The 14645-nt window shown below is 41.7% G+C and overlaps 1 protein-coding gene across 1 annotated transcript; it reads left to right on the forward strand.

Moving 5' to 3' along the window:
- Positions 1-10646: 10646 nt before the first annotated feature.
- Positions 10647-13943, forward strand: LOC147893787 (pentatricopeptide repeat-containing protein At2g33680-like). The gene has a single exon (XM_087386359.1). The coding sequence runs from the start codon at positions 10647-10649 to the stop codon at positions 13941-13943; it is 3297 nt and encodes a 1098-aa protein (XP_087242485.1).
- Positions 13944-14645: the final 702 nt, after the last annotated feature.

Genomic DNA, 14645 nt, shown 5'->3' on the forward strand with positions numbered 1-14645 from the left:
AAAGCTAGAGGGAACTAGCAACTTTGATGTGTGGCAGACACAATGCATGAACATACTATATCTCAAGGACCAATATGTTCCCATTCAAGAGCAAGGCAGGAAGCCTACGTCTATGACAGATGCTGAATGGTGGAGGCTAAACACACTTGCTAAAGCCACTATTATGTTGACATGTTGCGATGACATTGTTATGAGCATTTGGAATGAGAACACTGCATGGGATGCATGGCAGAGATTAGGGACATTGTATGCATAGCAAAGCGCTTCTAGCAAATTTTTTTGGTTGAAGAAGCTTGTGCAATTGCAAATGAGAGAAGGGCAATCTGTATTGACTCATTTGAATGAGTTTAATAAGACTTTCAGTCATGTTATTCAGCATGGGCTGAATTTGGATGATGAGGTTAAGTCATCATTGCTCTTGGTCAGTTTGCCTCCCAGTTGGGATACATTTGTCACAACCACTAGCAACTCTCATCATTTGCAGGTCTATGCTGATGTAGAGGGTGCCATCATGCAGGAGGACATGAATAGGCAGAATAGAGTAGGTTCCAAAGCCTCTAGTGCTATGAATGTCAAAGGTAGACAATAGGATAGAGATTAAGACAAAAGAGGCAAGTCTAGAAGCAAATCTAGATCTAAAAAGGACATTGTGTGCTTTTACTGTGAGAAAAAAGGGCATTATAAGAGTCAATGTCATAAGCTACAGGTTGACAAAAAGGCAGGCAAAGTGGAGTCAAAGGATAAGAAAGAGGGCGATGACAAAAACAACGACAAAGGGAAGGGCAAAGTTGAAGCAAATGCTCTTTTGTACGCTTCTCCAGGTTCTGATGATAGAGGTGTGACACGCCAAGGTGGTGTTACCATTGAGGAGATTGATAACATAGTGGATGAGTATGTAGCAGAACAGGAGATACTTTATATGGCTTCTCATGATGACCAGCACTTGCTAGCTAGCATGGGCACTGCTATGCATACTTGGCTCATTGACTCAGGAGCTTCATTTCATGTCACTCCACATCGTGAGTGGTTCACGACATACATGGCAGGTGACATGGGATTGGTTTTTCTTGGAGATGATCATGAGCTACGTATTGCAGGCATTGGTGATATTGATCTCCAGGTTGGTCATGGACGCATTTTTACACTTCATGATGTAAGGCATGTACCTGAGCTAAAGAAGAATCTCATCAGTGTAAGTCAGCTTGACTTGAGTGGTCATGTACTCTCTTTTGGGCATGGGAAATGGAAAATATGTAAAGGATCTTTGGTCATGACAAAGGGATCATTGGTTGATTCTCTATACCCTCTTTCTTGTACTATTTCATGTAGTTCAGCTCATGCTACCACAGAGCTGCCAACAGGTGTGTTGTGGCATTGCCGGTTGGGGCATATGAGCAAGAAAGGAATGGAAATCTTATCTCATTGTGGCTACTTGCCTATGTTTAGTGGCTCTGAATTTGCTGGTTGTGAACATTGCATTTATGGGAAGCAAGTTCAATTACCTCACAAAAAAAAACTTATGCGTAAGCTCTTGCCATTAGATTTGGTACATACAGATGTGTGTATGATGCCACAGCTTTCTTTGGGTGGTGGCAAGTATTTTGTGTCTTTTATTGATGATGCTACACGAAAGGCATGGGTGTATCCTATGCGTCAGAAAGATGATGTGTTTCAGACTTTCAAGATATGGCTTGCATATGTAGAAAATCAAACAGGTAGGTCATTGAAATGTCTTAGATCTGACAATGGAGGTGAGTATGTGTCAAAAGAGTTTGATAACTTCTTGGCTTTGAAAGGTATCAAAAGGGAACTCCCTCCACCTCACAACCCATCACAAAATGGTGTTGCTGAGAGGTTAAACAGGACTATACAGGATAGAGTCCATTCAATGTTGTCACATGCTGCTTTATCTCATGGGTTTTGGGCTGAGGCAGTAAAAACTGCTATACATTTAATCAATCGTTCCCCTCATCGTGCTTTGGATTACAAGGTGCCTAAAGAAATGTGGACAGGCAAGCCTTTGTCTTATAAACACTTGCACGTGTTTGGTTGTGATGCGTACGTGCACATACGTAGAGAGGATCGCAACAAGTTAGATCCAAAAGCACAGAAATGCATATTTCTTGGTTATGGTGAGGAGGGAGAGATGGGATATAGACTTTGGGATCCTAGCCATCATAAAATAGTACGCAGCAATGACGTTGTCTTCAAAGAGCATTCTATGCCAAAAAGATCAGCTGATAGACCAGAAGTGGTGAGACACACCATATTTGAGGACACATACATTGGACAGCCAGTTAGGCAAGTACAGGAGAAGATAGAACAATCTCCAGTTCAGCCCGAAAATGTATTGGATGGTGGTCAGGTAGATCAGCCACCCACAGGTCCACATATACCACAATTTTAGCCATATAACGATGTAGAACAGCCGTGTTTTAATGGACAACGAGCCTCACATGAGCAGCCCGCTCCTCAGTTGAGGAGGAGTACTCGATTGTCAAATCCTCCTGATAGATTTCAGCCAGGTTTGGACTATCTTATGGTGACTGACTGTGGTGAGCCTTCATGCTACAAAGAGGCTATGCAGAGGGCAGATAAGATTAAGTGGGAGTTGGCCATGAAGAGCGAGATGGCATCTCTCAAGAAGAATGGCACATGGGATTTGGTGCCTTTGCCGGATGGGCATAAAGTCTTGCCATGCAAGTGGGTGTATAAGCAAAAGTTTACACCGGCTGACACTTCACTAAAGTACAAGGCCAGGCTTGTGGCAAAAGGTTTCAAGCAAGAACATGGGATTGATTTTGATGAGGTTTTTTCTCCTGTAGTCAAGATGACTACCTTGCGGACTGTTTTAGCTTTGGTTGCTAGAGATGACTTGGAGTTGTATCAAATGGATGTGAAGACCGCATTTCTTCATGGTGATCTCCATGAGGAGATATACATGCAGTAGCCAGAGGGGTTCGTTGACAAAGGGAAACCTCGTCATGTATGTAAGCTCAAGAAGAGCTTATATGGCTTGAAACAAGCTTCAAGGGAGTGGTATCACAAGTTTGATGCATTCATGAGAAAGCAGGGCTTTGGCAGGAGTGAAGAGGATCACTGTTTCTATGTAAAGAGGGCCAAAGATGGCAGCCTTCTTATTTTGCTCATCTATGTAGATGACATGCTTCTAGCCGGAACATGTAAGCAGTCGTTAAATGCCTTGAAAGCTGAACTACATAAGGCATTTGAGATGAAGGATTTGGGCATTGCGAGCCATATTCTTGGCATGCGTACTCAGAGAGATAGACAAAGGCGATTGCTTTACCTGTCTCAAAAGGAATACATTGGGAAAGTTTTGGAGAGATTCCATATGCAAGGTGCGAAGGCTCTTTCTACTCCATTGCCTCCGTACTGCAAACTTTCTCAAGAGGATAGTCCGAAATCAGATGAGGAGTGGGCTGCAATGTCCAAGATACCTTATGCATCGGCTGTTGGTTGTTTGATATATGCCATGGTTGCTACTAGACCAGACATTGCTTATGCAGTGGGAGTAGTGAGCCGATACATGGCGAATCCTGGCAAACGGCATTGGGAAGTAGTGAAAGGGGTTATAAGGTATCTCAAAGGCACTCAGGATATGTGCATATGCTTTGGGCAGACAAATTCAGCGGTACATGGGTATGTAGATGCTGATTATGCAAGTTGTCCAGTGAGTAGGAAGTCGACTACAGGCTACTTGTTCACATTCGTAGGTGGTGCAATTTCACGGGTCTCTCATCTACAGGGTTGTGTTACCCTTTCTACCACTGAGGCAGAGTATGTGGCAGCCACGGAGGCCGCAAAGGAGCCATATGGATTTCTCGTCTCTTGGCAAAGTTAGGTATGTTACAGGAGATTCCAGTGCTACACTGCGATAGCCACAGTGCTATCATGTTGGCCCAGAATCCAGTATTCCATGCCAAGACAAAGCACATTGATATCAAGTACCATTTCTTACGGCAGGTACTTGGTGATAAGCTCATCCAGCTTGTCAAGATTCATACGGACGACAATCCTGTAGATCTTCTTATGAAGAGTCTAGCTTCACAGCAAGGTTTGCACACTGCCGAGACCTCATGGGTATTGGATAGGTGACCTTCTTCTATTGTTGTACATTGTTGTACATACTCTCACTCCCCTTAGGCACATCACCTTTAAGTGGGAGGTTGTTGGGGTAAAGGCCATGTGGCCAGTCCCGTGTACATAGTATACTATGCTTCCACTATATATACTATGCATACCTATTCTTTGGTGTCTCTTGACACCCCCACATTGTGTGCTCTCCTCTCCTACTTGTTGCCCTTTGCTGTCCCCGATCCCCTTCAAGCCCGAATCCAAGGCCATGACAAACTTGCTCATATTAAGAAGCTCAATTATTAAAGAATGTTTAGATTCCCCCATAGAAGAAGAAGAAGAAGAAGAAGAAGAAGAAGCAACAACATCTTGATACTTAAGGACAAAGCCTTGTGCCTCATTAAGAAGGTGAAAACTGACTCTCTTTCCTTTTGGAAAATTTGATCCAACTGCAATAGTAAGGCATTTGGTGACTCCACTGTCCCAAATCTCTCTTTCATTGCTCCAAAAAACTTTTCCCAATCACCCTTGGTATCTTCTGGAAAAGCCTCATGCCTAGTTAAGGCCATGCCTTCCAAGAAATCTGAAAGTATTTCGATCTGCTCCTTCATACACTAGCCTATCAAGTGGCATGCTTGATTGAACTCCTAGATATAACTCCCTGAATCTTCTCCTTTGAATCCATAGAACACTAGATGTTGAGCATTTTGCACCAAAATATGAGTAGAAACAAACAATTTTTGGTCTTCCAAAGATCACCGCTCTTCCTTAAATCTAGCAAGACCGTGAGGTTATGATAGAAGAATTCTTAGAAAAACCTACTCGACATCTCCACCAAAAGATGTGACACAAAACTGGGAGTTTAGTTTTGGTCACGTCTCAAACCCACATATTGAAGAAAAGTAAAGAGGTTTTGGCGTTAAACAAAGCCAAAGAGATGCTCGCTCTCTATCTCCTTAGATTAAAAAAAAAATATAGACATCAAAGGTGAGATTGTACTCTAGCATAGGAAATAGGAAGGGCTTAGGGGAAGCATTAATTTGGGCTAATTAATCAGCTCCGAGAGTGAGGGCAACCCTTTGCTGTTGGGAAAAATCTTGCGACTCAACATCATGTGAATTGATGTGAAGGTAGTGAATTGATAAGGCTGATTTGGGTGGACTGGATGATTGGAAAGAATCTTCTTTTTAAGAAAACAAAGCTCAATAGTCACAAAGAGATGGCTAGTCATAAGGTTTACAGAGAGCTGGCTAGTCTCAATAGTCACAAAGAGATGGCTAGTCACAAGGATTACAGAGAGCTACACACCTGATTGGCATTAGAAGGGTTAAATGTATAGAGAACCAGTGGTATGCCGGGATGAACTAATGGATCAATAAATGCTTATCAAAAATTGATATCATGAACTTGTAGAGATAAATAAGAGCTTTGCATCCATATAAATTCTTTTACACTTTGACAATCGAGTGGAAAGTTATTGCAAATTTCCTATGAGTCGGCAAAACTGTCCCACACAATAATATGTGCTATTTAGACAGCAATAACTATTTCATTTCCACTTAAAAAAATATCTATATATATAAATGGATAGGGCTTGAAAAGACAAAGATTTTGCTATAATTTTCATTAGAATTAGAGTCTAGAGCAAAGAGTTATGACCATTTTACTCCGAACTATGAAAACTGTCCATACCAGGCTTGAATTTGCCCAATTAGCAATTTCCTTCAACATTGGAGAAGAACTCACAGATCATTGTGGATTGAGTTTGCCTAGGAGAGTAAAAGATAAAATCATACCATATTTGGAAAAGACCTCCTCATGTGGACACATGAAACTTTGAAGCGAAGATCGAAGATGATGAAAGAGATAAGAGAAGAGTGAGGAGAAGGGAGCATAAAACGTCATTCAAGACATCAAGAGAGAAGAGAGGTGTACAAAAAGGAGAGCATAATTCTCTAAGGAAAGGTAAACTATGGGTAGAGCTAGACATAAGGTGATGAAATACCTACAATGAGCCCTCGAGTAGGGGGACAGAGCCTTCTTTTATAGAAAAAAATTTGCCCTCCTTTACCTTGTTATATTTCCATCTAGTACGTACTTTGACCCCTTGGTGACATAAGCACATGGGTCATCCTTTTGGGCACACTTTGACAAGTCAAGAGGCCTCCACATGGAGCCCATAGGGACCATATCTTTTCCAAATGTCCACATCCTCCATACTCCACATAGGAAGGATTCCTTCATCAGTCCATACTCTTCCACATTCCTCCACATGCCCTCCACATGCTAGGCATGTGATCTCTCCTACATTATTGAGCACACATGGACATGAGACCCACCTCTTATATGGCTCACTCTTCTTATTTTTTGAAACCCCATAATCTCTCACTCACAAATAACTCTCATCCCATACTAAGGAGTTTGTAATTCATACACATGGTATTTACAATGATTCATTCCACTCATCCTCTTAATCCCTTACAATGTCTTGGAAAATGAAAATGAAGTGATAGGTAATAGGCTACCAGTATCTTCACAATCTTATCAAACATATATAAAAGCGATACCAATACCAAACAAGGGTGCAAGCATGCACGAAAGCACTTGGCTCCAACTTGTGGGTTTTACGGGTCTTTAGACATTGTCGATTGTTTAGTAAGAAATAATAAAAAAGAAACGCTTTGAGGACTCACAAGATCCATTAGGATTTGCCAAGGTTCTATGGTTATTTGCATGCTCTCACATTGGCTGTAAAGCCACTGCCTTTATTAAAAAAACTATAAATTAAAGTTGGAAGGTAAATTGGCATTATTTTTCCTTAAAGGTTTTATGAATGATACCTGCAAAATTTTGATGTCAACTTTATGGGGTTTTTTTAAACCTTATTTTTATAAACAGATCCACTAGATGACAATCTCTTCACCGGAAAGCATAAAGCCATGATTTCTTTTAAACAGGTGAAGCTGTTTTTCTCCCAAACGGCTTTCTAGATAGCAACGGCTTTAGCAGTTAACATGCAAACTGTCTTTACCGCCTTGCTCACAAACGAACACGTGAGACTTGGATGAGTGATTGGAAAGCTTGAAGTGACTTGAAGACTTGTAGCTAGAAGAAGCCAAGGTAATCATTCTAGGGACAGCTCAAGCATGGAGGGAGAGTGGAGTCCTCGAATTGATTTATAGCCATGTTGGAGGGGGGTAAAAAGCACACACAAGCTAATGAAAAGCCAAGCCACACACAAGCTAAAAGTTGAAAAGCCAATAGCCATCTAAAAGTAGAGGTTAAGAATTTTAAAAATTCCTAAATTCCTAAATTCCTAAAAAAATAGAATAATCACAAAACTCCCACTCAACTCAATCCTAAAGCATTGTCTCTAGGAGAGCCAGTGCTAATAAAAGATATCAAATTTTTGTGTCACAACATGTTCACATAATCTTTAGATCCTTATGAACTAGCACCATGCAAGAGTACAATTAGATGATTGGTAGATTGGATATTGTATTAACCCTCAAATGATGTGATCCACCATTTCCAAGGTGTTAACACACTCTCACCCTGTATTTAGAAGGCAAAGCACACACCTTGCACCACCATTATATTATCAATATAAGGGAGGTATATATCAACCAAAATACCTCTAAACATTCCAAAAAAGACTATATAATATTAGCCTGACTTATATACAAGAACCAATAAAAATTTTCTAAATTGAGGCAACCTTCTATAGCATACTTGAAGTTTACGAAGGCCCACATGTATATGTTCGGAGGCTAGTATATCAATGTAAATCCATCAATTCATAGCAATGAAGCACAATATAACAATGTATATCAATGTTAATATAGTACCATGAATCCACCATGTATATTAATGTAAATCTAACACCATGAACCCATCAATGTAAATCCATCAATTCATAAGAGTGAAGCCCATGTAAATGCTCTTTTTCCCATTGCATCCTTAATCCAATGCTGCTCACCCACTCATTGATGATGATGGAACTTGCACACTAAATTTGAGAAGCACCTAAACCAATAATAAAATATATAAAAGATAAACCATTGCATTAATATATCTAGCATGCTTGTCGTATAAACTAAGCACAAATTACATTAGGATGGAGAAAAATACTATTCATCTTATTTAACAATTGACATGGACACAACCATAAGAGTATATTTACCTCCCGTTGACATAAGAGTCCATTTAGGACAAGGTGCCTCTTTATCAAATAGCACATTTTGATTATGATGTAGAGGGAGGAAAGGACAATGCTTGTCGTATAAACTAAGCACAAATTACATTAGGATGGAGAAAAATACTATTCATCTTATTTAACAATTGACATGGACACAACCATAAGAGTATATTTACCTCCCGTTGACATAAGAGTCCATTTAGGACAAGGTGCCTCTTTATCAAATAGCACATTTTGATTATGATGTAGAGGGAGGAAAGGACAATGCTTCTCTTGTCTTGAACCTTTCTTTGTAGATGTATTGTGGAGAGTCTCCTTATTCGATTGGCTAGTGGGCTTGGATGGTGGATTGAGGGTGGCTATACTTTGTGTTGGCGATTGATGGATGTGCTTGGTCTCATGGTTGCTTATATTTGGGAGAGATGCATGGTATTCCTTTGAAGATTGGGTAATGAGAGGAAATATTTTTGCTATTTGATAGTTATATTTTTACAAACGTTGCTTATTAGGCTTGCTGGTACTCATTAGGAGCTATTTGATAATTAGATTTGTACAAATGTTGATTACTAGGCCTACTAGTACTCATTAGGGAGCCAATATTTAGCTTGTGTGGTTTTTATATGCAAGCAATGGCAACGTGGGGTGCGTTGCTTCCTCCCTCAAATGCCCCCTTTGAAAAATGATAGCCACAAGTTCACAAGTTGGGCATTCATTCACTATATTATAATGTGTTGTAGATATCGTCAACCTATTGAATAAGATAAATTTTTAATTTATTTATGCTTCATTAAAGTATTATATATTTTATGTATAGGCATGATATGTGACGTGTAATTAGGCATAAGTTCTCAAAGTTATACTGGCATTCTAGCTTTTATCCCACATACCTTATGAAAAAGAGCTTTGCCAACCCCTAAGCTCAAAATACTCAATCTTGAGCAACTTTAGGAAATAGTTATGACTTTTGGGAGCTTAAAAAAGTGTCATTTATTACTTTTTTTTAATAGTTTGATCTACGATAAATTGTCTCAAAAGAACACTTGTTGTCCAAATAAAGAACACTTATGGTGATAAGTTCTCAAAAAAAGTCCACTGCGATAAAATGGCCCAAAAAAGAACTTGTTGTGGTACAGGTGTGAGTATTTGTTAGCTAACTTTTGGGTGCATTAGGGGTTAATGATGCGTTCCTAGATGTGGCATTTGCAATTCGCTAGTGGGCCTAATTTTTGGGTGTTTGGGTTGCTTCCATTATTTCGCACATCAGGTTTGAATTAAAAAACAAGGAAATTTAGATTGACTGAGTGACTCTCAATGCTTTTGGAGCATCCAATACCATGAATGCATTGCATGTGCAGTCCACATCAAGGCAATGCTCCCCTAGAGTTGTTCACTTGTTCAGTTAACATGTGGTTGTGTGAGTCTCCTCTCTATATGGATCTTTAACCCATGCAAGGTGCTGTAGCATGTGTGTAGAATGCACATGAACAAGGTCGAAGGAGGATTCATCTCCACCGTACGATCTCAACCTTTTCAAAGAAGAATATGCCAATCCATTGAAATAACTCATCGCCAATATTTGAAATCACTCTTGCACACAATCAAACTAACCACATCTTAGTTTTTAATTAATAGTCATGCCCACCAACCCCAAAGGACAAACTCGCAAGTAATTGCTGTCAAAATTCACAATCACCCCCCTGCACATGGGGAATGAATTGGAGCCACACTTTTTGATAGAAAGGTGCTTCGGAATCTAGCTCGTGGCTCCAAATTCCCCTTTACGTAAAGGTCTTAGGTTGGCAGAGATTTACTTTGCTGTTCGATCAAGCTAAATGCGTAATGAGAATCTGCCCGTGCATTGACATTGGCCGCCAAACCATCTGCCCCCGTAGCCATGGGTTAATTTGTGTTGGGAAAGTCATAGTGCCCACCAATCACAAAGCTCGACATCACCCGCGCATAATTAAATTAACCCACGAGTTAATTTGTAGAGCTCCTCCTTGAAAACCTCCACGTGGATGGTCTTTATGGGAAGGAAAGTGCCCGGAAAGTGGCTCACGAGCGCCGAAGTTCCTTACTGACCTGGAGAATGGCTCACGGCGGTCGGGCACGGAAGTGGCCGGGCACTTAACTTTCCCGGGCAGTCACGAGTGGATACAAGAGCTCAGTCAACAATGGAGTTGACTTGTATAGCGTTTCTGCCCATTTTCGAATTCGAGTTTTCGATACTGCCCATCTCGAACGTCTGCACGCTCGAATCTGAGAAAGCCGCCGACCCAGAGATGTTTCAGTGTTCAGTTGCATGTTTCTGTCATGTTCCCGACGGATTTATCCAAAGTTTCTCCTGCTCTCGATGGATGGATCCTCTTCCATCCGCTTTCAGGCTTTGCATCATGAATGGCCAGAGAAGCCGACGCTTGCAGACCAGGACCTTACGAGTGGCAATTTGTGCAGACTCCCGCCACTGGAATCGGAGCATCAATCACAAAAGAAAAGCCTTACAAGCAGACAGGTATCCACCTCTCGTAAGCTCAGATGCCAGACATTGTTGAAGAATCGCCCACCTGGAAGTATCCAAGAATCCGAGTCTCTATACAAGAGGCTTACGGGTACGCAATCTTCCGGCTCCCTTAAACTTAGAGACAGGGAGCCATCGAATTGGGAGTCGGATCCTGCCACCTATGCCCATGTGTTGCGGTGTTTCGAGGAAGTGAAGGATCTTTCGCATGGAGAGCTTGTCCATTGTTATGTTTGCAAAAGGGGGCTTGAACACAACAAATTTTTAGTCAACCTCCTAATACAGATGTATGGCAAGCACGGAGCTTTAGACAATGCGCATGCGCTCTTTTTTGAAATTACTGAACGCAGTTTGTTTTCATGGAATGCCATGGTACGAGCATATTCTCAGTACGGACGGGCTAAGGATGCTTTCCAACTTGTTCATCAAATGCTACAGGAAGCAGTTACGCCTAACAATTATATATTTGTCAGCATTCTCTCTGCATGTGATTGCCCAACAGCCCTAGGCAAAGGTAAAAGGGTCCATTGTTGCATTGTAAATAGTGGTTACGAGTTAGATGTTGTTGTGGCAACTGCCGTTATAAACATGTATAACAAATGTGGCAGCCTGAAGCATGCACGGATGGTATTTAACACAATGCCTGAAAGAGACACAATCTCGTGGAATGCAATGGTTGGTGCATATGCCCAGCATGGGCAGGGCAAGGAAGCTCTCTTACTGTATGATCAAATGCTATGGGAAGGAGTACTTCCAACTAAGGTTACTTATGTCGCGGTTCTTGATGCATGCAGTGTGCTGGAAGATTTCGTCAAAGGCACGCACATGCATGCCTGCATCATGCATAGTGTGTCTGACTTTGATGTTGTTTTGTGTACTGCCCTTGTTAACATGTATAGCAAAGGCTGCAATGTAGACGCTGCACGGAGAATATTTGACAGAGCTTATGTGCAGGATGTTATCTTCTGGAATGCAATGATCCAAGCTTATGTCCAAAATGGACAGTGCAGCAAGGCTTTCCAACTTTTTGATCAAATGAAATTGATTGGAGTGCTTCCGGATAAGGTGACGTTTATGCTCAACCTGTCTGCATGCATCAATCAGGCATGCTTACTTGATGGGAAGCGGATGCACATTGTCATCATGAGTAATGGATTTGATTCAGATGTGGCTGTGGGGAATGCACTCATATACATGTATGGCAAGTGTGCTGGTCTGGAGGATGCATGGACCATGTTCAGTAGAATGGATGAGCAGGACATCTTTTCATGGAGTTCCATTATTTCTGCTTATGCTCAGAGGGGTGAGAGCAAAAAAAGTCTTCAAATTTTTCACGAAATGCAGAAGGAAGGAGTTCTTCCAAACAAGGTCACTTTTGTCAGCATTCTTGATGCGTTTGCTAGGGAGGATGCTCTGTGGGAAGGCAAGCGGATCCATGCATGCATGAGTAGTACTGGAATTGATTCAGACATTGTGGTACGTACAGCACTTATCGATATGTACGGAAAATGTAGGGTCTTAGAGGAAGCATGGGCTTTGTTTTTCGACATGCCTGAGCGAGACTCTGTGTCTTGTAACGCCATGATTGCAGCCTATGCCCAGAATAGGCAAGTTAAGAATGCCCTTCATCTTGTGGAGCAGATGCAGCATGAAGGATTTATGCCAGATAAGGTCACCTTCATTAGCATGCTTTCTGCTTGTGGTAGCCAGGCAGCTCTAGCTGAAGGCAAACGGGTTCATTCCCTCATCCAGGACAGTGAATTTAAGTCAGACACTTTCCTGGGAAGTGCCTTGGTCAACATGTATAGCAGCTGTGGTAGCCTGGAGGATTCAAGGAACGTGTTTGACAAAATGCTTGAACGGGACATTTTCTCATGGAATGCAATAATTTCAGCCTGTGCACAAAATGGGCTGGGCAATGAAGCCCTTAGCCTTTTCAACCGAATGCAGCAGGAGGGAGAAATTTTGAATGAGTTCATCTTTGTCAGCATTCTTCCTGTGTGTATGGACAAGGAAGCCTTAACTAAAGGCAAACAGATCCATGCTAGGATTATAGGCAGTGGCTTTGAATTAGACAGCATGGTCGGCACAGCTCTTGTAAATATGTACAGCAAGTGTGGCTCGTTAGAGAACTCAAGGAGGACATTTGATGAGATTGTTAAGAGGCCTGCCAGTGTGTGGAATACCATGATATTGGCTTATGTTCAACATGGCCAGTGCACAGATGCCTTACAATTATTGGACCAAATGTACCAGGAAGGAGCTATACCTGATAGAGGGACCTTTGTGAGCATACTCTCTACGTGCCGCAGTAGGACAGCTCCAGGCAGAGGCAAGAGAATGCATGTCCGCATTGTCAGCAGTGGCTTTGAGCCAGATGCTTCTGTGATGAATGCTTTGCTTGATATGTACGAGAAGTGTGACAACTTTGATTACGCAATCAAAGTTTTTGAGATGATTCCAGAGTTATGTAAGAGTACCTTTGTCAGCATTCTTTCTGCATGCGCAAGACATGGAGCACTGGCACAAGGCAAGGATGTGCATGCCCAGATTGTAGGCTATGGATATGAGTCAGATATCCTGATGGGCAATGTTCTTATCAACATGTACAGCAAGTGCGGCAGCTTGGAGGATGCATGGATGCTATTCAAGAAACTTTCTGAGCCTGATGTGGTCTCCTGGACTGCCATAATATCAGCATATGCGCAGAATGGGCTGGGCAGGGATGCACTTCAACTCTTTCATAAAATGCAGGTGGAAGGAGTTACACCAAACAAAGTGACCCTTGTGAGTATTTTGTCTGCATGTAGTCATGCAGGTATGGTTGATGAGGGTTTATGCTACTTTCTTTCCATGAATCAAGATCATGGTATTGCCCCTATTTTAGATCATCACCACTGCATGGTGGACTTATTCGGAAGGGCAGGGCGCTTGAATGAAGCAGAAGCCTTGATTAATACCATGCCTTTTCGGGCCACGGCTGTGACATGGACAACTCTCCTTAGTGCCTGCAAAAATCACGTGGATGTGCAGCGGGGAGAGCATGCTGCAAGGAAGGTCTTCGAACTGGATCCAGATAATGCCGCACCATATGTCATGCTGTCAAACGTCCATGCTGCAGGATGTAGCTAAAGCGATAGCTAGTATGGAGGAAAAGGGCATCATAAAGCATTGCTCTTTCAAGGTTAAGGATAGGCTAGAAGATTACTTTCAAGATGATTCATATGATTCATGGGAAGGTCCCATATGGAGGGACGAACATTTGGGAAATTAGGGTGCCGGATGAGATCCTGATTCAACGTTGGTGTTGGAGAGTGCTTGTCTCGAGCCCCCACATTGTGTGGCAGTTTGGCAAGTCTGAAGTTTGCTAATTAATGCAACTTTTGGAGAGGGTTTATGTTTGGCTTTGTATGGATGGTTAAGTTTGCCATAATCGTATGTAAGAAATGCTTGGATCTAGATGTTTCTAGAAAGAAAGGATTAGGCATTGCTGAATAGTTCGGGTGTCCATCTAGCACCACTTGTGGCGAGTTTGTTGATTCATGTGTGTTAACATAGAATGATGTTGAGATTGCATCCTAACCACTTTCCCTCAAGAAAAATGTCACGGCTCAAAATATTAAGTCTACACATGATACATGTAGCTGAATATGGTTGATTCTTGAATGATATCATTCCACCGATCTTGTTGATGTAACTTGAGCTTGTTTGCTGCTGATCTAGACCACTACGTGTGTGGTGTCTTAACCTCTTGTTGTTGTTGTCGCTTATCCTCTTGGTGTAGGATCAAATATGTGCCTTTCGTTTCCATTAATATATAGATTTGTGTTAGCT

The sequence above is a fragment of the Dipteris shenzhenensis genome, chromosome 15 (assembly GCF_047967505.1).
Source record: "Dipteris shenzhenensis isolate YYH24624 ecotype China chromosome 15, Dip_SZ_1.0, whole genome shotgun sequence".
NCBI lineage: Eukaryota > Viridiplantae > Streptophyta > Polypodiopsida > Gleicheniales > Dipteridaceae > Dipteris > Dipteris shenzhenensis.

Excerpts from the sequence above, each read along its gene's own strand:
- LOC147893787 (XM_087386359.1), top strand. The coding sequence starts at position 10,647 with ATGGATGGATCCTCTTCCATCCGCTTTCAGGCTTTGCATCATGAATGG.